Source organism: Herpailurus yagouaroundi, unplaced genomic scaffold (assembly GCF_014898765.1).
Source record: "Herpailurus yagouaroundi ecotype Mexico unplaced genomic scaffold, PumYag 166, whole genome shotgun sequence".
Taxonomy (NCBI): Eukaryota; Metazoa; Chordata; class Mammalia; order Carnivora; family Felidae; genus Herpailurus; species Herpailurus yagouaroundi.
The window spans coordinates 2,177,490-2,201,761 of record NW_024412407.1 but is presented as its reverse complement, the minus strand read 5'-3'; the positions used below and the strand labels follow the sequence as shown (position 1 = coordinate 2,201,761).

Here is a 24,272-nt window from a genome sequence, read left to right as displayed (position 1 = left end):
GGTCAGAAGGGGCAGCGGGAGTGATTTGTAAGGTGATAGTGGGGTCATAGAGTCGGGGAGCTCATTAAGTAAAGGGAGGGGTGGTGTAAAACAGAAACACTGTAACTTAGATGCAGGCTGCGGTTCTTTTCTTCTGGGGCCAGAGACCCTCACGAGAACCAAGTGCAGCTTCCATGAACCCCTTCCCCAGAGATGGGCAGATATGCACATACACATAACTGGGGATGGGGACAACTTAAAAGACCTCCGGGCCCATTCACACCTCCCCAGAGGCCCACCGCATCCAGTCTAAGAACACACACACCTGGTGGCTGCAGGAGGCCCAGACACGCGCCTCCCGCGGTAAGCTCCTGGGGGCTCCCTTTACCCCACTTTCCCACCACCGCCATCCAGGCACATTTCATCCGATTTCCTTGGTTTCCCTAAGAAAGCTGCAAAATCCGGTAGATTGGGAGCTCACCTTCCTCACCCCGTCCCTCTCCAGGTCAGCTAGTCATGTCCCCTGCCACTTCCCAGAGGGAGCCACATGCCATGAGTTTCCATCACTTTATTTTGCAAAAATAGAAAACTCAGCAATATGCGATACAGCGGGGAAGGGGAGATGTAAACAGAGGGGAGGGAACAGCACCCTGACCCCCCAGAGAAAAAGGGGAGCCAGTGGGAATCTTATTTGGCAGCTAAATACAAACTGGGGATTGGAGGAAGAAGGGAGGGGTCACAGGGGCCCTGGGCTCCCCCTCCCAAGACCCCTGGAGGAAGGGGTCAAGTCCAGGGTGTAAACAAAAGCTAATAAATAAATAGAGGTTTCCTCTGGGTCAGGGAAGGACCAGCTAAGCAGCGCCCACCCCCCACTCCCTGGGCCAAGCTGCTCTGGAGATCAAGGGGGGTAAGGCACTAGGGGGAGAGGGATCCCCTGGCCCCTCTGTAGTGTAGGAGCGTCCCTGCCCCGGTGGCTGAGATGGGAGGCAGGGGAAGCCCAAGGCACATGACAGGGCTCGGGGAGGGGCTTGTAACGGAGGGCACAAGGTCAACTCTGGGCCCAAGCAAAGAGGTGCCGAATGTACGCGCATCTGTCCCTTTCACCCTCTGGCCCTCCACAGAAATGCAGGGCCCAGCCTGCCCCAACCTGACCTGGCACGAGGATGGGGCACAGAGGGCAGTGTGAGCCCGGCAGGTGCATTACGCAGCATGAGGCACCAAGGGCAGGGGCAAGAGGGTGGGCTCAGCCCTCCCCCTGCGCCCCTTTTTTGGTCTCTAGTGTTCCTGTTTGCTCCCAGAGGCCTAAGCACCTGGCAGAGGAAGGGGCTTTGGAACTGGCAGGGTCTTCCTCCTGCCCTGGGGAGCCTGGGACCCTGGTGTCTGAGGGGCAGCGCCGAGATTTTAGAGTCCAAACCCAGGCTCACTCCTCTGCCCTCTCTCCTGGTGGGAGCAGGGCAGGCCCCCGAGACAGGAAAGGGAGCCAGTTAGAACAAAAAGGGGATGAACACAGAGGCACCCCTGGAAACTTTGGCAAAAACAAGGAGCTCACTGGAAGGGGTGGAGAGAGGGCAGAGCTCGTCCTCCCCCAGTCACTGGCGGTGTCTGGGAGATGGTCAGTCTGCTGCCTGGAGCCCCAACCCCCACGGCAGGGGAAGTCAGGGGCCCTGGTCAGGCTGGGGGCTGCAGGCCCCTTTGCCCTGACCCCGGGGAACCTCATCCTCGCTAGAGGCCTTGGGATGGGGACCAGGCTGCGAGGAGTCGTCCTCAAACATTTCAGGGTTCTCCAGCATCTCTCGGATTAGGGGAGGCATCGGGCCTGGAATCTCCATCTTCAGGGTAATGGCCCTTTCTGCTCCTGCAACAGAGGAACAAAGGTTCAGGGGTACAGAGGCCCATGCCCCTTGAGGCCAACTCGCTAACCTTTCTTGGTCTTCCAGGGGCTCCCAGCACAAGCCTGCCACTTGTCTGTCTCAGATTCACCCTCTCTTCTGCAGAGTTCCTGGGGGCCACTCCTCTGCCTGCAGCTTCTACCTGCCTTCTCTGCCAAGCCCGTTGCCATTCTTTCAAGCCATCCCATTGTTCAGACCATCTCCTCAAAGATCACACCGAGGCCAACTGTCACCTCCACTCCCCAGGCACTCCATCCTCCTATGTCCGCGACTGGCCAATTGTTGCTAGGCCTGTTCTTACTCACATTCATAACAATAGCTAGTATTTATTGAACACCTACTATCTGCCAGGCATCCTTCTGAACCATCAATGTCCAACAGAACTTTCTGCGATGATGGCATTATCTGCTTCGTCCAGTACAGTCATCACTAGCCACTGAGCACTTGAAATGCAGCTACCACAACTGGGGAATGGCGTCGTTAATTCAGGGCAGTCCTAAGCCCGTTGTGTTAACTCGTTTAGCCTTCTCGATAGCTTATGAGGTAGATGTGAGTATAGCCCGGTTTACAAACATGAAAACAAGGTACCAAAAGTAAAGGAATTTGCCCAGAGTCTCCCCACGAGCCCGTGGCAGAGCTAGGATTCCAGAGCGTAGGCCGCCCGGTTCGCACCCACTCTGTTCTTGTCTCTGCTTGTCTGCCTGCCTGTGCTGGGAGAACAGCTCCAGGGAGAGAGAGGGGAGGTTCCCTCATGACTAACCCTTGGTGCTGATGCCCCGGAGGTCAGTGATCTTCATGAGCATCCTTGGGAACATGTAGGGCTGGCTGGGCCGCCGCCGGCGGGCATAGAGCCTCAGGGCTTCCAGCAGTGGCTCCTGCAGCTTGTCTACTTTTTCAGGTTCCTCCAGGTCCATGCGGTCTACGGGAACAAGCACAGTGCAGTGAAAGAGAAAGAAATGGGGGACACAGTGACAAGTGGCTGATCCCCAGCTGTCCCTGACCTATGGCACTCCAAGCCCCAAACTCTGTCCTATCAGCCCTTTGCCTTATTGTTCCTGGGCCTACCCAGGCCACTTCCCCTGCTCCACGCCCTGTACCTTCTCCCCTCTGGTAAATCACTCCTGCCCACACCCCCATCTCGGCACCAGTATCTGGGACCTCCTCAGCTCTCTCTGACTCTTCTCTCCTTTTTGTTCTATGCTCCAAGGTGCTAGAGGGCCTGTCCTGGGTCTGAGAAGTCTGTGGATGGGGCAGGTGCAACAATCCCAGGGAGAGGGACCAAGGTCTCCTGCCGGGTCAGAGATCAGGTGTGGGCTGTGGTGGGAAAGGAGTCTGAGCAAACGCCAGGGGGCGCCCCTGCACCTCCGCAGATGAGGCAGATGGCGCTGAGCAGTCCTGTCTCCGTGTCATCCATCTCCAGTGGCAGGAGCTGCCCAGCAAAGGCAAAGACGAGGTCTGTGAGGGGCCCAAAGCCGGCGTTGTGCATCTGTGTCCGGTTCAGAGTCAGCCCATCAGAGAAGGTCATGGTGTCCTGCTCCGGGGTGTACCTTGTGCAGATCCGCAGCATCTGGAGGTGGGCAAGGGGGAGGGTTAGTGCTGTTTCTGGGGAGGACCACATGTCCGGTGGGGAGAAGAGGCAATGGGATGTACGTGGAAGGTGAGGAGGTTAAGTCCAGAAAGAGGGCAACCTGCAGCAGGCATGGGGAGGAAGGCAGAGGTGGAGAATCTGAAGCCTGGGGAGGGAAGGGGAGTCAGAAGGGAGGCAGAGCGTCCAGAAGCGTAGGATCGGGTCTTGGGGAGGGGAGTTAAGATGAAAAAAAAAAAAAAAAAAGCTTGGGTTTAAAGGCGATCTGGGGAGTCCCAGAATGGAGGGGGAAGGAGAGATAATGAAATCTTTGTGGTAAACCAACTCCTTGGCCTCACATGAGGGTCAGGCCTGGTGGGAGACATGCCACAGGGCTTAACTTACCAGGATGTCTAGGCAGGCAGCCTTGAGCAGAGTGATCTGGTCAGCAATGCTGAGCCCTGTAAAGCCAGGCAGCCGCTTGGCAAATTCCACGATCTTGATGATGCACTTGGTAGCCAGCTCACTGAACTTGTCCCACAGTCCCAGATCCAGCTGCACCCGGTGGTCTGCACTGGAGTTCTACAGGGAGGGCAGGTTGGAATGCAAGCTAAGCCCCGCCCTGGGGGCTATCTTCCTTCCACCCAAACCCCCAGCTCCCCCCTCTGCATTCTGTTGCCTTTCCTTGTCCCTCAGCACCAGACCATGGCCTCAATACAACCCGTACCTAATCCCCAAAGCGAACAATCCCCTGCCCTCACCGGACTCACCGTGGTGTATTTGCCCAGCTGGCAGAGTGAGGGGAAGGTCTCCTGATGAGCTTTGCTGACCTTGGTGATGAGCTCTTCTAACTGAGGGCTCAGCTCATAGCTGTCAAGCGACCCTTCTTCCTTCACCTCTTTCTTCTTCTTATTCCGGTCATTCCGCACAGCTTGGGGGCAAAGGCACAGGAGGGTCGGGACCCTCAGAACCTCCCTCTGGGTATCCTCTCTCATCCTAATATCATGCGCTCAGTCCTTATCATGAACATCTATTCCCTGGGGCCCTAACCACTGCCTCAGTTTCCCTAGCTCCTACATTAGCTCCCATTCCCAGGCTGGCTCTCTCCAGCCCCACCCAGGGCCTGCAGCCCCTGCTCCCTTCCAGAGCCATTCGCCTCCATCCTGCCCTTCCTGTCACCCCTCAGGAGCTAGGGAGGGGGGGCAGGATATGCGGGCGGCAGGATATCCACTTATAGCCTTGGCAGCACAATGGCGCAGGGGAGGGGACTGGCAAGCCCCCCCCCCCAACCTCCCCATAAAACAGGGCAAAGTGAGCCGGTAGGTAACCCCCACTCACTCATTCAGAGGAAGGATTAAGCTCTGAGAGGGGAGAATGGCAAGGGGTGGGGCCTCCTAGGTGAATGGCACTAACCAAACAGGACTGGCCAGGGAGGAGGCAGCATCCCAGGGCAGGCCAGGTCTCAGAGGTCAGAGAAGTGGGGGTGGCCAGTGGGAAGAGGGCAGCAATGACAGGGGGGGGGGGGAGGGCTCCTGCTCAGGCCAGCGCTACGGGCCTACCTTCTTTGGACATGCCCACTTCGAAGCACTTCTGTAGCCGGCAGTACTGGCAGCGATTCCGCGTCACCTTGTTGATGATACAGTTTTTGTCGCGGTGACACGTGTACACCATGTTCTTCTGGATGCTGCGGCGGAAGAAGCCCTGGAGTTGGGGGTGGGGGGTGGGCAGTGAAGCAGGATGCTGGGAGTACCAGCCTCTCTCACAGGCCCTGCGGGTCGCCCCAGGCTGGACCCAGCCTGTGAGCCACGTGTGTGCAAAGCAGCTCCTCCCCACTCCGTGGGAATGGCCACCCACGCACAGCGTCCTGCCCCTCTGGTCTGGACCCGGAGGCCCAGCGCGCCCCACCCCCACTATGCACACACCTTGCAGCCTTCACAGGAGCTGACCCCATAGTGGTAGCCAGAGGACTTGTCATTGCACACGAAGCACGGCTTGTAGACCCGAGGAGGTGGAGGGGGCGAGGGCGAGCTGGGCACCATCTCCTCTGAGCTAGTGCTCTGCGTCTCCACCGCTGAGGGGGAAAGCAATGACACGAGGGTCGGGGGAGAAGGACCCCTCAGATCTCCCCGGCATCCTCACTACACAGGCACACCCCATTCCCACTTGTCCCTCCAGCTCAGAGATGACAACACCATCATCACCACAGCGGCTTAAAGTCCCAACAACCACGCGCGGCCCCATAGTAAACACTTCCAGAAAGCCCCGAACAACGGCTACCAGTGCACCTCCCGCCGCAGTCTGGCCGTCTCCCTGCACAACAGTGCCAGCCCGAGCCCTCAGATACTGCCAGCCCTCGTGACACTGCGAGGTTCCTCAAATTCCAGGCCAAGGCCATCTTGGAAGTTAACTTCTGGGCCTCAGTTTCCCCAGCTGTGAAGTGGGTAGGTGGAGGGATTATGGGCTGTGGCTCTGCACCCTTCAGTCACTCTCTGTCACATCGGTCCACCTTGCTGGGTTATCTACTTCCCATCATCCTCCTCTTCCTGAGGCAATAGATTTGGGGCTGGGTAGGCAAGCACCAGCCACCTGTAGCTCGCGCCTGGATAAATGACTCAGTACCCCGGGTACCCCGAGGTCAAAGAGGACCTTGTTCTCTCTCAAGTAGTACAGGGTAAATAATCCTCCAACTTCTCCCTCTCATACCCGCCCCCCCCCACCCCAGATAATGGCCAATGTCCTTTTTCCCAGAAACCACTGAGGCAGTGGAGCAAAGGGGACACAGGTATCAAGAAAAGTAGGTTAGCAGATACGCAACAGTCCGATTTTACACCTGAAGGAACTGAGGCCAAGGGGGGGGAAGTGACCAGCCCAGGGACACACTGCCAATTGATGGTGGAGCCCAGGGTCTCAGGTTCTCTGACTAGACCTAAGTGGCCAGGCAGGGAGTCTGAGAAGTCAAGAAGTCGGGGAAGGAGAGACTGAGGTATTTGCTCAGAGCCTCAGGTTGAGAAGCGGTTGGGGGTGTAGCAAAGCGGGAAAAGTCAGGTGACAGTGGGTAAACAGGTCTCCTGGGGGAGGGGGAGGGGAGCTATCTCTGGACCCTCTCTGAGCCTATGTCTTCACTCCTAAACTTTCCCCACAAATACCCAATCGCAGCTCAAACGGGGCCTCGGCCCACGCCACACGGAAGGGGTGGGAGTGGGCACCCTCTGTTCAGGAGGCTGCTCAGTAAACCTTTTTCGGTTTTGGGGGGTGGGGTGAGGTCTGTGGTTCATCTTCAGAGGCAGAAAAACCTAGAAATTATTCAACCTGTAGGACCCGCTGCCCAAACCTAGAGGGCCCAAGTTAACGCAAGAAAACGCGAAGACCCTCCCTAAGGAGAGTCCCACGCACCCACCTCAAGAGCACCTTCTTCCTTCTAACCCGCTGCAGCCCACCTGGTCAAAAGTCCGCCCCATACCACCAGAAGGGCAGAAGGAATGCCCAGGATGCTGGGGTTCCGGGCTAGCTCCACCCACCCCACAGGAGGGAAGCCCTCCCCACCCCCCAACACACACCGACACGATTAGCATAAGAATCCTGCTGGAGTGAGATTCCCCAATGGAAAAGGACAGAGAAGAGGGGAGGAAAGAAGGTGCCTCGAGTCTATTCAGGCCCCAGGGCGGGAGACTCCAGGAGGGGCACTGAGAGACGTGGGGCTGGCTGGAATGCCTTTCAGGACCCCTCCTGGAGTCCTAGGAGGGCACACGTGCTGCCCGCAGGCCAGTGCGTGGGGTGGTGCTCACTCAGGCGCTGACGCCCTCCCTGCCCGCAGAGCGCTGCCTCATTTCCTCTCTTGCGAAAGGGCCCTGGGTGCGGTCAGACTGGCACAGGGCAGTGCCAGGCAATTATAAAGACTGGGGGCCGCAAGGAGACAGGCCTGGGGACAGCTTTTCCTGTCTGAGTGGTACTGTCACCCCTTCTGGGCACCCCTCTGGCACAACTCGGCCCCCTGAACCCTCGAGTGCGCCCCAGTGGCTCTGGTCAATCTGAGGGTGAAGGGCACAAGAAGGCTAATTGGGTCAAGCCTGCTCAGATTCCCTTCTTCAGCCCTGGGTTGAGACCCCACCATCGGGATGCTGCTCCCAGGCTAGGCAGGGGCCCCTGCTGGGGAGGAGGGGGGTGGGCTCTGGGTTTTTCTCCTTTTAAAGCCCAAATTGCTGAAATTGAGGAAATTCCTGGCCAGGCTGAGCGGAGCTTCAAACAAACTCTTTATAACCGGCTGTAAACGCTCCCAGCTGCGAGGCGCAGGACTGAGAAGCCCAGACTCACAATCTGATACACACCTCCTTGGAGACACTCTCACACATCAACAACAGTCAGGGCACAAAAGTAGACATACTACCAATGGCTTCCTATGTCCCAACAGGCCCCTGGCACCGAAGAGCACACACGGGCGGGCGTAAAGGCACACTCACTCCAGCCACACTATGGAAGTGAATGCACAAATCATAAAGCTGCCCCCCAACATCCAGCTTCCCATTTGCAAGAGAGCAGCTCAGCTACCAGACAAACACCCGGGCCTGCCAGCGCAGCACCAGGACACCGCCAAACACCCGCAAACACACCATGTGGCCCTCCCCTCAAGGGACCTCTTTCCTTCCCTGCTTTAGACACAGGTCTCAACTACTTTCTAAAAGTGTGTGGAGCAGGCCTGAAGCCCACCGAGACCCTAGAGGCCAAATTAATTGGTCCAAATTGAAATGCAAAACCATACTGCCAGCCAAGTGGGGGGGGGGGGGGGGAGGGGCTGCCATGCTCCTGGAAAGGGCTGGATCCCTACCCAGCCCCCACAAAAAGCCCTCCTGGGAGTCTCTCCACCTCAGCACCCCTCCCAACATACCCCAATTCCCCTTTCTATTGGACAGTGAAAGGAAGGTTAAGAATTCACCAGGATTTGGTGCAAAGCAAGAACAGTTCCATGCTTTCTCCACCCTATAAATGCCACACTTTTACTTCTTGCCGCACCCCACCCCAAAGTACGGTCTCCTGTTTGCCACCTCCCTCCTTCAGTCTCGGAGTTGTTAAATCTGAGCAGCTCTGCCCTGGAACCAAAAAAAAAAAAAAAAAAGAAAGAAAGAAAGAAAGAAAGAAAAGAAAAGAAAAGAAAAGAAAAAGAAAGAAAGAAAGAAAAGAAAAAGAAAAAGAAAGGAGAGAAAAAGAAAAAAAAAAAAAAAGCCGAACTCGTAAACAGCGCTGCCGAGTGCCAAGCAGCGAGGCGCGTTGGCGGGGGCTCGGTGACCCCGCGAGCGCACTCCCCCAGCGCCCGCCGCCCCCCCCCCCACCCGCCCCTTCCCCCCCGCCCCCAAGCCCCTCGCGCCGGCGTCCGCACCGGGCTACCAGCGCGGTCCCAGCCCGGGGTAAATTTGGGGGGTGTTCCAGGCTCCCCTCTCGGCTCCTCCCTACGCCCACCCCCGCCAGGCACTTCGGCCCAGGCTTCAAAGCCGCCTCTCATCTGGACTTCATTTTTACTGCCTCTCAGTCCCCAGCTTTTTATTACCGCTCTGGAAAGGGGTTCCAGGGCCCCAGGCCTGGCATCTCCCATTTCACAGAGAGGGGAAGATGGATATTTGGGGACCCAGTAGTCTTACTCTCCATGCCGCTGCCTCCTCCAGGCCACCGCCCCCCACCATAAACAGGCTTTGCTTTAAACTTTACGCTTCCTACTGAAGTTGTGTGTGTTGGAGCCCTAGGAAAAAGTCATCTCTCTGCATACAATCCTATACACGTTACCACACAGTGCTTTTTAAGATGGGGGAGGGGGCGCCAGAGCCGAGCCTTCTCCTGGTTGTGTGCACAACCCGGTGCACCCCGCACGAAGAACACACAGGATGAACTCTCGAACGCAGCACTTTCCAAAACCGCCCCCGCAGCCACGCAGGGGCACACGCCTTCCCGGCCTCACGCCACAAACATCCCTACATAGGGCCGTGCGGAGGACCTGCCAACGCTGTCGGAGGGCGATATTGCGTGGAGAGACCCCCTACCCTCACACCCACACTGCCAACGCCAGGCGCCGCACACTCCAGGGATTCACACGCTCTGCAAATATTTTTTACGCTCTCAACTTTCCACATGGACCATACTAATGCCACCCACGGCCCTGGGTGCTGTATCTCTCCGGGGCCACGGACCTGCGGGCACAAGCTACCAATAACACCTCGGTTTCTCCCTATCCCCAGGAATTCTGGAGTGGCATCAACCACAGCTCCTACCTAAACACCCACCATAAAAACCACACACACTCCAAACACTAATGCACACACCCAAAGGAGTCGCTGAAGTCCCACGTTTAAAGGGCCAGTACCTCTCTTTCGTACACACCCGCCCCTCACATAGAGAGGGTGAGAATCTCCGCTTGCACCCCAGTTCCACCTTTTACACACGGAAAGAGTGAGCCGCTGCTTCTCCTGCACCCCACCCCCCACCCCTGGGCTCTGGTACCTACATTGCAGACTGGCGGGTTGCGGCCAGGCAAAAGACTCAAATCCGGCGAAACAGGAGCTGCCCGTGGCTCTGCGCAGCAAGCCGGCCCCGGGCCCCGACGCCCCGTACAGCCGTCGCGGACCCGGGGCAAATGTTTCCATGCAGTCGTACATCGCGACCCGGCTTGGAGGGAAGCTGGGTGCTAGGAACACCAAGGACCCGCAGCCGATTCCCCCTCCTCCCCCGGCGGCGCCCCGCTCCTGGAGGGGGGGAGGGGGAGGGCTAGCATAGGGCGCCAGGCTGCATGGGGGGTAAGGGGTGGGCGGGGAAGAGGGGGATCCCCAGCAGGGGAAAGGGACTGGGCGGGGCGCAAAGCCAGGGCCGCCGCTTCGGCCGCGGGCCGGCTCGCTCTGGGCGCCTCCGCAGCTAACACTGGGGAGACCTTTTGTAAAAGCGAAGCCCGGAGGGGTGGGGGGTGGGGCTTGGAGAGCGAAGGGGGCCGGGCACTAAGACGAGCTGAGCTGGGAGTGGAGCGCACACTTACACACACTCGCACCCGGCGCGCGCGCTTGCTTAGACACATACCCGTGCATGCATTTATCTAGGCAGGCGCCGCATATTTGCAAATATGCAATAGTGTGCATGCATTTTTTCTGCACGCACATAAAATCACAGAGGCACACAGACATCTATGCAAGCACATATTTGTGCAAGCACATCTGGCTCGGGAAAATGCTTGCAAGCATTCTCTCTCCACAGCCCCGAGGCTTTGCACGCATTTGCACTTCGGCGCGTGCCCTGGTCCGGGATGGGGGGAAGGAATAGAGGAACCAAGCACACGCATTTCCTTTTGAGTTTTCCCCCTATCCCTCCCAACACTCTTTGCACACCAGTCATTACAGGCTGGGGTGTCAGGGAAGACGGAGGAGAGGGGAACATGCAGGTTCCCAGCGCGGGGCAGTTCTCCCGGGCCCGGGGACCTGCACTACCTCCACCCCCTCATTCCCAGGCCTGGCTCCTCCCTCTCCCTCCGCGCGCGCGCTTCGAGGCCGAACCGTACATTCCTGCGGCTCGGCGCGCGCGGCCTCCTCCTTCCTTCCCGTTCTCCCCACCCCCGGTCGAAGGGCCGGAGCGCGCTCCCGCCGTGAACTCTCCGGGAACCCCCCTCGGGGCGGGTGGCCGGGCGCGCTCACCTCCTCCTGACCCGGCCCCGCCCCACCCCGCCCAGGCCGTCGCCAGCGCCGCCGCGGAGTCCCCCGCCCCCTCCTGCGCTGCCTGGAGTCTACTCCTAGCCCGAGCTGTCCTCCCTCCGCCCCGGCCCGGACTGCCTCCCTCCCCAGTCCCCGTAGCCGCGTCGCGCGACCGACGCTCCCCTGGCGCTCCACCGCGTCTCTCACTGCCCCTTTCTCGAACCTGACTTCACTTTCAGAGCACAAAACTCCCACCCCAAACTGCCCCTACGGTGCCAACCGCGCCTCCGACGAAGCTGCCCTGCTGAGTGCCAACTCCCCTCCCCCAGACTTTCTACCGTGCCAGTTGCCCCAAACTGCCAAGGGCCCCTCTCGGCTGTAACTGCGGGTCGGGTCGTCAACTGTTCTCACAGCCATTACATATCCCCCCCCCCCCCATTGGCAATAACAGCCCCTTCTCCCCTTCAGTGCCACACAGTGCCCTTCAGATCTCAGAGGGCCGCCTCGCTGTCCCCTCGGTAGCCCCTTCCGGGCACTGAGCGCCCTCGCCCGGCGGAGCAGGGGGTGAGGGGGGCGGGGGGGTTGGCCACGTCAAGAGTTTGCCCTAGCCGCCCGGCCGAATCGGGGACCCTGGCCCCGGGACAGCTCCAGCGGCGGCGACTCCCGGAAACCGCCCCCTCCCCCGCGCCCCGCCCGCCCGGCCGCCCGGCCGCCCGGCGGGCCGGCCCAGCCGGCTCTGTCAGCGCGGCTCACACGGGGAGCGCCGGGGGAGCGGGAGAGGCGCCCGGCCGGCCCCTTCCCCCGCCTGGCGGCTGTGGCTGGGCCAGGGCGGGGCGCGCTTTTCTAAGAATCTGTTGTACCGGGTGGGGGGCGCACTGGGGGTGCTGCAGGAGTGGGGCGCCAGTTTGGAAGAATAAAAAGCAGGAAGGGGTGCCAGAGTAGGCAGGGAAGGGAAGGCGGGCGCGGAGGAGGGGCCGGGGTGGCGGCCGGGTACGGGGGGGGGGGGGGGGGGCGGGCGGGGCCGGCGGGCCCGGCTGGTGGAGGCGGGGGGCGGCGCGGGGTGCCAGGCCTGATTGGGGGGCTCGAAGTAGGGATGAAGCGGGACTGCAGTGTTCTTTCCAACCCCGTGTGAGCTCCTTGCTGTTGCCCCCAACCTGAAATACCCCATTTCTGAAGCCAGCCCCCCCCCACCCCCCAAAAAAGGGGGGGATGATAGATTTCTGAATCATAATCTGGGCAGTGGTAAAAAAAAAAAAAAAATTAGGTACAAAATGGGAAATACCCCCCAACCAGGGGGAAAGAGCCCTGATTAGTCAACTCCAGGCTGTCAGTAACCCCCCCCCCCCTTCTCCTCCCAAATCTGAAAGGTCCCAATTAAGTCAAGCCTGCCTGGTTGGTAATTAGAACCAGAAGTGGCCAGGCCACAGGGAGGGGGGTTGGGAGTGGGGCACAGGAGGGGGGTGGAGGGCTCCAGGAAGTCATGAGTCCTCAATAGCCCCCCCCCTTTCTCTTCACCAGATGCACCCCACTCCTCATCACCCCATCTGTGGTGCTTCCCAGGCATTGCAGGGAGAGGGGGCCTTTAAGGGACAAGGCATTAGAGTGCCAGGCCCACCCTTCCCGTCAACCCAGCCCCCCATTCTAGGCAGTCTTACTTAGTACAGCCTTGAGGAGAAGGTAAGAGGATGGGGGGGATCTAGTGCCCCCTCTTATCCCCAAAGTCCCCCCAGCCCTTATTGCAGCAATTAGACCCATTAGCCTTCTAGCATTTCATGGGAACCAGATGTTCTCCACCAGCCTGGTGGGAGTATGAGGGGGGGGTTGCTGCCTGACTCACCCCATCCCCATCTATGATCCCCACCATCACAGTGCACCCCTCCCCACTAGAGCCCCACAAAGTCAAGACCCCGGAGGCAAAGAGAAGCATACCCCTCCCCCACTAACAAGGCCATTAGCACTGAGAGTCTTGTATGGTCACCCCTCAGAGCCTCTACAACCCTGGCAAGGATGAGTTTGGCCAACGAGGGACTGTGGAGGGAGGAACAGCTAACTCCTTATGCACCCCTCCTTTTCCCCCCCTCCTGCCACCTTCTGGATGGGGCTGGAGGATAACTGGCTCTGAATTCCTCCCACTAAATTCTCCTTTTCTTCCAAAACCTTCCCTCAAAAAGGTGAAGAGGGGGCATTTCAAAGCAAGAAGCCCCACCCCAAGGGTAAGTCCTAACTTAGGAGTCCCACCTGAAGAGCGGTGGGGAGGGGTCTCTGGAGGAGGGGGCAGCAGAAGAGAGAAGGGAGGTGTGAATGGGGGACGGGGCCCAAAGCAGGGGTGTAAGGAGCGCTGGGCAGGATGGGGGCTGGGACTGGGTAGGGGGCCAGGAGAGGGGGGGTGCAGCCTGGGCCCCAGCGGCGGCGGCTTGCCCAGCTCCCCCCGCCGGAGAGGTTTCCTGTTGCAATCAAAGCCCCGTTTGTGTAGGCCTGGAGTTGGAGCCCGAGCCTGAGCGGCGGAGACCAGGGAGGGGAGGGGAAGGGAAGGAGGCGGTCGGCTGGGGTTTTTTCCTGGAGGAGGCCTCACTGCCGCCTGCTTGCCACCCTTACCCGCCTGCTTGTTCTGCTGGCCTCTCCCAGCGTCTGGGTTCTCTCTGTGTCTGTGCCTTTTGGCCTGTGTAGTGCTCTGTCACCTTGCTTAGGTCTCTGAGTCTCTCTTTTTCAGTTGCTTTTAAGTAGAACTCTTTTTCTTCCTGTGCCAGCCTGCCCTCAGTTTCTCCCTGTGACTTAGTGTGGTGCCGCCTGGGCTCCTTGCCCCAGGGACACCGTCACCAAGTTCAGAGGATAAACAGGGCTAGGTCCTCACCACCACAGACATCTCCTCGAGAGGGGGAAGAGGGAAGTGGGTCCCTCCCGACCCACTCTGTTCCCTGTAGTCTTGTCAAAGCAAACAGAACACATCAGTGTTCATAAGCACGGAGATACAAAGAGACACGGACCCCAGGGTTTCATGCACACGTGTGAGCACACGCACGTGCACACACATACACACCTCTGCTCTCCCATGCACACAGGCCTGTGCTTGTCTCTGCAGCACATGCCCCCCTCCCGCCGCCCCTCCTCTCCTCCACCACAGGGTTCTGAGATGCCTGCCTTCCCCACTCAGGCCCCTGGAGAACCCCAAGGGGTGGGGCAAGATTTCCCTTCTCAACGTGGATGTCTCCAAGGTGCTAGGGACCCAGCAGTAGGATCCTGGAGGCAGCCTCAGGGAGAAGTTGCAGGTTCCCTCATGGACCACCCTCCCTCCCATAGACTAAGAGAGAGACACAGACTCAAGGTGAGTGTGGCTTTGGCATCAGACTTAGGCCTCCAATCCCCCTCCATTGGGTGGCTCCAGGCAAAAAAGGGACCGCAGGTCAGAGAAATGAGAGACGAGACCTTTTCACCCCTCAGCTTCTCTCCCACTGTGGGAGGTCTCCCAGACTCCAGGATCCCTTCCTCTTCCCTCTGCCTCCTCATTTACCACTGGGTGCTGCATGCTCCACTCTCGTGCAGGCTGTCTGGACCCAAGCCTTCCCCTCCTCCCCACCCCACCAACATCTCTCTGCCTGGGCCTGTCTCCTGCTGCCAGCCGCACCCTCTCCAGCTACCTGCCTTGGTTCTGGCTCCTCCCTTGGATTTCTCCTTTTGGCCCCCACCCCCTCCTTCAGGGCAGCCTTGGGGGATAGAGCCCAGGGTGACCCCTTCCCCAGTCTTGACCTTACTTTGATCCCCGACCTTGATCTCCACGCGTCCAGGGCACAGGGGCCCAAGGAGAGCTTCCCTGGGGGCTTGGCCACTGGCTCTCAGCATTCCCCCACTACCATTCTTTTTCTCCTCTCCCACCTTCCTCCCTCTGCCTTAGTGGCTTCTCCCAGAACCTGAGAAACTCAAGTCCCAAGGGACCGAGTCGTGTGGTTCTCTGCAAGAAGTACATTCATGTGGGAGGATGGTTTCTTCCTACCTCCCCAGGCCCTGGGACAGATTCATGGGGTGTAAATGAGGTAGGGGAAGCCCAGCTGAGGTTTCCAAAAAGGGGGGCTTTGTGCTCTCCTGTTCACCTGCATGCCACCCAAATAACCCCTGTTGGGCTACAGACATGCCACTGGCAGGTCTCACCAAACACCAGACACACCGTCAGCAGCCCTATTAAATACCGCCTCACTCCTCACACTGACTCTTTGTTGCACACTGGAATTTTGTATATGAGCAGAGTCTCGGGGACATGCCGTGCACACACAACTGCATGTGGTCTACACACACACACACACACACACACACACACACACACGCCTTCTCCAGATGAGCACAGTCTTTCCACTAAAGCTGCCAGCCCCATCTAGTCACCCCTTTCTTTACACATACACACGACCCTCCGACTGCCCCTCCTGAAGGCAGGGCCCCTTTCTCCCACCTCCCTCTCCCTGAGCTTGTGGAGCTTATAAAGGATGTCTTTATCTTTTTGTCTTTTTTTCTCCATCTCTGTTTCTATGCCTCTGGAGCTGCCCTTCTCTGTGTCTCTCCTCCCATCACCTCTCTTTCTTTCCAGGTGAGGGCTTCTCACATGTTCACCCTTTACCCCACTGAACCCGGCGGTCCAGCCCTCCAGCTCATGGGCACCCACGCCTGTAATGGCTTGGTCAAGAAGACCAACTACCAAGTGGGAGGAAAGGAGATCCAGAGGGAAGAGGAGAGGCCTAAGGCTTGTCTGCTGTCAGCACTCAAAAGCTTAACCCAAAGAGGGCAGGCCTGAGGGACAAGTAGGGATCTGCAGCACGTGGGCACCATGCCAGACCTAGAGGGAGGGGAGGCATCCAGAACACACATGGCTGGAGGAGAGGATGCTTCTGGAAACACCCCCTCCACCTCCCTGGATTACTTATGGTGCAAGAGCCACCTTCTTTGCAACTGATTCCACCCTCCCTAGCACCAACAAGAGACTTTCCTGACCCCACACATCTTTGGGCACCTGGCTCCATTTCATTTCCTTTTCGTGCTGCCTGCCCCTAATTCAGAACAATATCACCTCTCTATCACAGTCAGCTGGTTGGCCTTCCAGACTCCTCCATTCCCCAGGATGCTTCCTGGTACCCACCACTGCATGCAGACAGAAGCCTCAGACTTCACCAGACCCAGCCTTGGCTGCCCATGCAAAGTGTTCCCCACTGCCGGTTGACTCGGGAGGCGATTGTAGACCCCAACATTCTAGACATCTTGGGCAAGAGAACTCTCATTTGCAAACAATGCCATTTGCTCCACATCCAAACCCCCTCCTGTCATGGCCACCCCTGTCATCTACTCCATTAGATCAAACCCCCATCCCTGCCAGTCTTGCTAACTAGGGTGCCAATTTTCTGTAGCACCCACCCTCCAAATGTCTTCCTGTTGCCACCTGCCCTCATCCCCCAAGGTCCCTGAGACTCACACAGAGAGGCCATCTCCTTGGGGAGGTCAGGCTGGCCCAGGCCCCGGAAGCTAGGACTCAGCATCTCGAAAGGTGGAGACCCCCTGAGAGCCCCTGGGAAGGCAAAGGGGAAGCCAGCCCCTGGGTAGCCAGATCCAGGCCCCAGGACACCAGCCGCTGCAAAGAGTCGTTCCTTATTGGTGGCCATGGCAGCTGCAGTGAGGGAGGCTGAATCCCCTGGGGTCTGCAGTGGGCGGGGGAGGTCTTCAGCCACAGCCCCCGCCCATGCCCACTGCCCCAGCCTGGGAGGCTCCGTGCCCGCCCTTCCTGGCCTGCCCACTGGGTCTCCAAGAGTCCTAGGGAGAAAGAGAGGAAAGGGAGGGATGAGAGAATGATCACCCTAAGGTTACAAGCCCCATGGCCCTCTCTCACTTGGAGCCTTTTCCCTGTATGCTTCCAGGGTCTGTACTGCCCTGCCTCAGGGCCCTCTACCACATGGTAGAGGGCAGGGCAGGAGCTAATACAGGTTGAGAAAAACTCCCCAGGGAAAGGTAAACTGGTTTCCAAAGTGAATAATGGTCTTAGGACTCCTGGCAGAGAGGACTCCCAAGCTGAGAAAGGACAATTAAACACCAGTGGGCTAGACACTTGATTCAACCTTCACATCAACCCTGTGAAGTAGGAATTATGATTCCCATTTCACAGAGGAGGAAACTGAAGTTAAGTGACTGGCTTAAGGTCCCATGGCTGTAAGTGGTGGAGCCAGGATCCAAACTCTCAGGGCGCGTGGCTGGCTTAGTGGTGGAACATGCAACTCTGGATCCCGGGGTCGTGAGTTCAAGCCCCATGTTGGGTGTAGACCTTACTTTATTAAAAAAAAAAAAAAAAAAAAAATATATATATATATATATATATACACACACACACACACACACACACATACATGTGTGTCTATATACATGTATATATATCTGTGTGTGTATATATATATATATATATTCAAATTCTCTACTCCCCCGGGAAAAGCAAACATCTCTGTTGTAACTTTGGGGCCCTACACCTCTCTGAAGAGGAGTTGCAGTCCGGTGAGTAGGAACACTGACTCTGGAGCCAGGCGCCCTGAGTTGGTCCCCACCACTTGTTAGCCGGACCTTGGGCGTGTTACTTAATCTTTCTTTGCTGAATTTAGTTTCCTCATTTGTCAACAGGGAATAATAATAGGGCCCACTTCATAAGGCTGTTGCGAGGATTAAATGATTTAGCATATGTAAAGTGTTTTGAATGATATGGGGCAAATATTACATGCTGTGTGTCTCATGTTATTTCTCTTTGTACCTTCTCTTCCTCAATACCTCTCTTGTAATTAGCATTTCCTTCTGTCTCTATCTTCCTCAATATTCCTCTCCCAGTTTCCTCTCCCAGTTCTCTCCAGTTACCCCTTCCTCACTCCCTAACTGGTCTTGCATTCTCTCCTTCAAATCCATAGATGCTGATGGCCACTGTGTGCCAGGTATGATGCCAGGGAGCTCCTCTCCTTGTCCTCCCCTTACTTTGCTTCTCCATCTCCTTTTCTCTGTCTTCTCTGAGCCCTCTGCTTCCAGGAAGACCTCCTACATCCTATCCTCCCTCCAATGTAGCCTGCCCCTTGAGATTTTAAACCTGAGCTCAAGGGAGGGAGAGAGGAAGGAGGAAGAGAGGAAATGCTAGGAATCCTAGTGCTAGGCAGGTGGTTTCTCTCCTGCTGTTCTGATAAGGGAAACGTTGGCTTTCTCAGGAGCCCCAGAACCACCCTCTAGGGAGCGAGGGGTTGGGAAAAGAAAGTCACCCCAGTCTCGGTAACTCCTCTATCAGCCAGAACCATAATGGATTGAGATGCAGAAGGACAGAGAAGGACTAAGAATGAAACACAGAGACCATGGCATGGGCAGGCCCAGAGGTAGGTGATAGGCATTTCTGTATCTCCTTTTATTAGTCTTTGCTTCTAGAATCAATATATCTCAGTCTTTGTACCTCTGCTTTCCTTTCTCTCTCTTCCATCCTCTTTTCTTCTTTTCTTTTCTTTTCTTTCCTTTTCTCTTCTTTTCTTTCCTTGCTTCTTTCCTTCCTTCCTCCCTTCCTTCCTGCCTTCCTTCTTTCCTTCCTTCCTTCCTTCCTTTTCTTCCTTTCCTTCCTTTCCTTTCTTTTCTATCTCTCATCTACTTTGGCCTTCAAACTCCTGAGGCTAAACTATCAAGGAAGTTACAGGAACTCAGACTCCAACCCCACCACGCTTCACTCAGTCCCCATGTATGAAGCTACCCCAGTTCCTCACCGGGCATCACCCATATCCCCAGCACCCTCAGACTCCTTACCCCAGTCTCTCCCCAGGCCCTGAAAGTCTGAGCCCCAAGCCCCCAGGGTCCTTCTCCTTTTCCTTCCCCTATTCCCTCAAGTCCTCATCCCTGGTTAAGCCCAGGTGGAGCCAGGAGTCCGGGCCCCAGAGGCCCCTGGGCCATAGCTCAACAGGCTGGGCCACATTCCAGGTGGATTAACCCCTCCAATGCCAAGGGTGAGAAGCTACTAAAGCCCCCCCATCTTTTTCAGACTGCCTTAGACAGGACCTGGGATCTGTCTCCAGCACCCACTGTCTTTGCTTCTCACTTACAGGTGGGAAACAGAGACCTGAGGGTGGGGTGGGAGGACTTCGGGGTCCCAGAGAGGGATGCTCAGACTCCTGGTCCTTACCAGAAAATGAGGCTGTAATGAGTGAAGGGCAGCCCAGCTCTCCCCCAGACTTCCTCCTAATTTCCCTCAGAGAAGAGACTCGAGAGTTGAGTGGAGAGGGGAATGAGACAGAGAGGCATCCCATTTCTGAGCCTTGCTTCCTATCTGCCCTGGCTGGGAAGGGAAGGGGAGGGCCTTAAGTCCTGGGTGGAGGAAGGGACCAAGGGATCGAAGACAGTGGTACAGAGAGTAAAAGGCAACCCTACACTAGGGACCCAGATGCCTTGGTTCTTTGGGGAACCTGTGGAAGGAAGAGAGTCCTTCTTTCCTCCCAAGATGCCACCTCAGATGGAGGTGGGGCTGACTAGGGGAAAGGGGCCCTTACAAAGCTGCTTCTCTTAGGGCTGAGGTGGAGTTGAGGGAGGGCATGGATGAAGGGGGCTGCCGGATGGGGGGGGGGGCGCGTCTCCCTGCTGCCCTGCCTGCTCTAGAGCCTGGAACAAAGCTGCTCTTGTCGGCTGCTCTCCACCCGCTGCCCCCCTCCCCTCTGTATAAACACGACCACCTTTTTCCATGACCCCATCTCCAGCCTGGGCGGAGAACCCAGGCATCCTCTGCTCTAGCCTGGGCCCCCAGCCTGCTCCCCAGGAGGCAGCGGTGGCCTGGGTTTCCCTGGCCTTGTGCCACCCTTGGGGGAGTCCAGACCCTTGAGCTCTCCACCTCTCATCCCCAGGTGCCCTCCCTCCACCCCACTGGCCCCAGGGAGGGGCAGTGCCCAGGAGGCAGGCAGGCAGGCAATGCCAGTGGAATGTGTGTGGGCAATGGAGGGCACGGGCAGGGTGGGGCAGAGGGGGGGAACTGGAGGTGCCAGTTAGGTGGCTTTCTGAGCCAGAGGTGGGGGTGTGCCGGGGCGGGGGTGTGTGCCCTATGCTGCCTACCAGACTTTAAGCTACAGCGTGCATGTGTATGGGTGCGTGCACCCGTGGGCATGTACGTGTGCGTGTGTATGTCCATTTGGGATACCCAAGCTCCAGGCGCCCTGCATACACTGCCCCCTGCCCCCTCTTCCTTCCTCTCTTTTCTTGCCTCAAGGGTATGGGACACTGCCTATGGTCCTCAACCCCAACTCAGCATCTGAGGAGTAACAGTAAGGGCAGGAGTCTCAGACCTGATCTGGGATTGCAGCTGTCCTGGACATGCCCTGCCCCCTTCAGGGGGCACAGTCATCTCAGCTTCTTGCCTTACAGACACCTCCTCAGGCTCCCCTGCCCCCCCCCCCCACACACACACCATGCATACTCTTACCCTCTGGCCACCTGCAGAGATCCCCTCCTACATACTGGGTCAGGCTGAGGGGACTGGGCTGTAGACAGAGAGGCATGTCAATGGGGCTCCCAAACTACAACTCCTAGGTCTTCCTGTCTTCCTTTGTTCCCTTTGGGCTCCCCTCCTGAATACTCCTGAGGAGCCCCCATCCTTGGCTGGATGGAACCAAGACTCACCCCCTACCTGGGGACAAATGAGAGGGAATATAGAACTGAGGGTTTAAGGGACCTTCACAGACCCCTACCCTATCCACTTGTCTCTGCAAACTCCTGGACCCAGAGGGCTAGGAGCGCTTGCCTCTGGATGCTTTCCTTGCTTTTCTGATGTCCAAACTGGGCCATTCCACTGGGGAAAGAGGAACTTGGACCAGTTTGGACCAGAAGGCCACCCCTCAGACTCCCCTGGGGAAGCCTGACCAAGGGCTGGCCAAGGTCTTTCCACACGGGAGGGAACCCTGGCTTCCCTCACACTCCAAAGCACAAAAGTAGGCTAGAACCCCTCTGCCTGAAGACTCGTCCCCAAGTGCTCTCCCCACTATTCACCGAAATGCAGCTTTGCTGAAGACCAGCCCGGCCTCAGCCTGTCTAAATCTTCCCCAATCCCTCCGGCATCGGGGCTGACCCCCAAGTCGGGCAGGAAGCCCCTCCAGCCTTGTGGACCGCCCGAGCAGCCCCGGCAGGGACTGAGCGGCGTCGCTCCCCAGCGCCCCCGCCCCCAGCCCACCTCGGCGGGGACCCAGGCGTCCGCGGGCGGCGGCGAGCCTGCTTCCCCGCCTGACTCACCTGGAGGGGAGGGAGGGGGAAGGGAGGCCGCTGAGCCCCAGGTCCCGGCGTCGGGCGGTCGCGAGGATGCGGCGTCGCGGTGTCAGGGGCTCACGGCAATGGGGGGCTCTGGGCGGGGGGGGCACGGGCTCTAGGCTGGGACTGTCCCGGGGCCTCTCGGAGCCCGCCCGCCCACGTGACCGCCCCAAAATATCCGACACATTTTCTCCCAAACCGCACACTGACTCTGCAGGCGGGGACACGGAAAATATTTTCTTTCTTTTTCTCCCTCCCCACCCCCCCACCACCCTCCCAGCCCGGCTCCCTCCTCCCCCTCCCGCCCTCGCTCCTCCCTCCCCTGCCGCCTGCCCCTGCCCGGCTCCCTCCTCGGTGCCCTGGGGCTGGGGGGCGGGGGTGGGTGGGAGGGGGACTGGGCGGGGCAGCCCAGGACGCCTGGGTCTCTGCCCCTCCCATTTGCTGGGCTTCCGTGGCTCCATCCCCAGGAGGCCGGGCAAGGCTGGCAGACGAGGTCAGTGTCCTGGGCCCATGATGCCACCCTTTCTCTCTGGCACTTTTCCTCTTCCTGCCATTTAGGGGGACTGGTTGAGTTCTCTGGCCAGGCTGTGTGGTTCAGTGTGGCCAGTGTCTGCTACCTCCCGAAGGGAGGCGATGGGAGCTGTAGTCTCACCATCCCCCGGGTGGAATGGTGGGGCAGGGGTATGAGAGAGCAAACGCCACAGTCTTTACCCTTTGCTTCGCCTCCACCTGCAGGTCAAAGTAGTCTCTACTTCCCCTGGCCTATCCCAGATGGTCCTTTGGTCCCAGGAGCAAACTGGTTTAATTAGTGGGATTGGAGGGTGGCGGTGCTGAGCCCCCCCTCCCCCCCCGGAAGACCTCGTCATCTCACCCTGCCTTGAGTAAACTCAGGACTTAGGGTGCCTGGGTCCCTGGCTGCCAAAGTTGTCCCCACCTTTGGGCTTGGATCTGGAGGGGGAGAGACTGGCGAGCAGGGAAGGAGGAACCTTAGCTGGGAGTGGGAGGGGCCTCTGGCTGGGTGTGAGGGAGAAAGCCCAAGCAGAGGGTGTGTGTCTGCCTTAACCAGCGCCTGCTTGCCTGGTAGATGCGCCACGAATGTTGTTGACTCTGGGTGTGTGTGTGTGTGTGTGTGTGTGCACGTGCGCGCATGCCCAGAGTCAGTGTCAGTGTCTGATGGGGAACACTCTCTGACTTCAACATGACCACCAAAGACTGTTAGCCCTAGAGTGGGAACCCAGGGGTTTATTTCCATTCTACTGAAGACAGAAGGGAAACGGTAGCAGGACGGGGCTGGACGGGGCTGGAGAGATGCGCCCAAAGGACCTTCCCCCAGCAACAATCCCAGGGTGGCCAGCACTGGGGATGTGGACTCCTGATCACATCATCACATTTTCCGTACAGAAATTACTCTGCTCTGTCCTCACTGCCACCCTGAGGCCCAGGTGTCCTCCCTCTTAGGAAAGGCCACTTTTGGTTAGCCAGAGTCAGCTGATAGAGAGGGCGGAAGAAGGGGCATGCTGTGGCTATCTCTGGAGAACAGAAGGCGTCGATGGGGGTGCAGACAAGGCCCTCTCTTTCACTCCAGGGGTGGAAAGAGCTGGGAATAGGTACTCCAGGGTCCCGTCCCCAGGTGGCCTGGCTGCTGTTGACTTTGCTTGGTTACCCTGGGAGCAGCTCTCAGCAGCGTGGGAGGGGCAAGTGTCAGGGAGTTGGACCCAGGCATCCAGGCTGGGGTGGGATAGCACCCGCCTGTGTGGCAGGGATCCTGCCAGGAGGCTGCAGAATTAACCCCTCCAGCCCTGCTGCTGGTGGCTGGTGCAAGGAGAGCAGGCCCAACTGCGGTTTGTGAATGTGGCCCTAATTCCCCCTCCCTGTCCCAGCACATCTGAACTTGGTTTACAGTGAATGAGTCTCCTGTCCTCATGACCGGGCAAGGGCACCACTCCCTCCCTAGCCCTTGGCTGGGCATCCTGACACAGAACCAGGCACCACCCCCGTGACACTCTCCCTGCTGGGTATCTCCTCTCTCTCCTCCCCCCCCCCCCCCGTCCTTAAGGGGGCTCAGGGGCTGGTCCCCAGGCCAAGAGCTAGAGCTCTGAGACTGTGCAGCTGGAATGGCAGATGGGAACAGGGAAGCTAAACAGGGGACCAAACACTTGTGGTAAACTGGAAAGAGCAGATCTAGAATTCTCTCCCTCTCTGCCCTTCTCTTTGTTTTGGTTTGTCTGTCTGTCTGCCCCTGTCTTTGTCTCTGGTGGGTGTTTGTCCATCCATCCGTCTTTGGTAACTGTGGCTCCTCCCTTCTGGTGGCCTGCTGCGTCCCCAGCCGAGGACTGCAGCCAGGGGGCGATGCCCAGGAAGCCCCGCCCAGTGCTGGCCCCTCCCCTCAGGGTTGCCGCGCCTCTGCCCCCGCCCCTCCCGGGGACCCAATGACTGGGGTCTGTTTGGAAGTCAAACCAAACAGCCAGGCCGACTGGGGATCGGGGAAGTGGAACATTGTGAGGGGTTCAGGTTCTTCTCTCCCTCTTGCAGTAGCACCGGTGTTCTGTCCAGGGATTCCAGGAGGAAGCTTGGAAAGAGGGCCTTCTATTCTGGAAGCTGGTGGAGAGAGCTCCCCTCATTTCTCCTTCCCTTCTGTCATCCCTGTTTCTAGCCTTTACTCTGTTTGTGATTGTTCCACTGGGTCACCCGGGGCAACTTGGAGAAATCATTTCTTGGGGGCCCTAGGCCCATACCAGGCTTCCTTGGCTTTCCTCATCACAAAGACCAAAAGGAGAGATTGTGAGGACAGGACATCTGACCCACCTGCCCTGACTGTGCTATTTTGCGCCCCCCCCCCACCACTGGCACCCTCACCCCCTCCCCACCAGAAGGAGGACACTGAATAGGTGATTGTCCCATGCCCACTCTGGTGCTGGGGAGAATGCCCTA

The 24,272-nt window shown here is 58.2% G+C and overlaps 1 protein-coding gene across 4 annotated transcripts; it reads right to left on the bottom strand.

Moving 5' to 3' along the window:
* Positions 1–532: 532 nt before the first annotated feature.
* Positions 533–21,560, bottom strand: RARG (retinoic acid receptor gamma). 4 transcript variants are annotated; one of them, XM_040487997.1, is made up of 10 exons: positions 21,327–21,380; positions 20,524–20,591; positions 16,537–16,871; positions 5,355–5,503; positions 4,992–5,133; positions 4,203–4,363; positions 3,838–4,014; positions 3,231–3,435; positions 2,629–2,787; positions 533–1,834 (listed from the first exon to the last, which is right to left on the bottom strand). In XM_040487997.1, the coding sequence occupies exons 3-10, from the start codon at positions 16,721–16,723 to the stop codon at positions 1,635–1,637; spliced, it is 1,380 nt and encodes a 459-aa protein (XP_040343931.1). In that variant the 5' UTR covers positions 16,724–16,871; positions 20,524–20,591; positions 21,327–21,380; the 3' UTR covers positions 533–1,634. The 4 variants fall into 4 exon arrangements, with proteins under 4 accessions (XP_040343931.1, XP_040343929.1, XP_040343930.1 ...); XM_040487995.1 differs by lacking the exon at positions 20,524–20,591 and having other exon boundaries at positions 21,327–21,560; XM_040487996.1 differs by lacking the exons at positions 16,537–16,871; positions 20,524–20,591 and having other exon boundaries at positions 21,327–21,423.
* Between the last annotated feature and the right edge of the window lie 2,712 nt (positions 21,561–24,272).

Bases quoted from the DNA above. Each gene is read 5' to 3' on its own strand.
- RARG (XM_040487995.1), bottom strand. From the start codon at position 16,723: ATGGCCACCAATAAGGAACGACTCTTTGCAGCGGCTGGTGTCCTGGGG. The intron at 4,364-4,991 runs GTAGGCCCGTAG...TTTGCCCCCAAG, and splicing joins AGTGGGCATGTCCAAAGAAG to CTGTGCGGAATGACCGGAAT. The intron at 1,835-2,628 runs GTTAGTCATGAG...CCTCTGTTGCAG, and splicing joins CCGGGGCATCAGCACCAAGG to GAGCAGAAAGGGCCATTACC.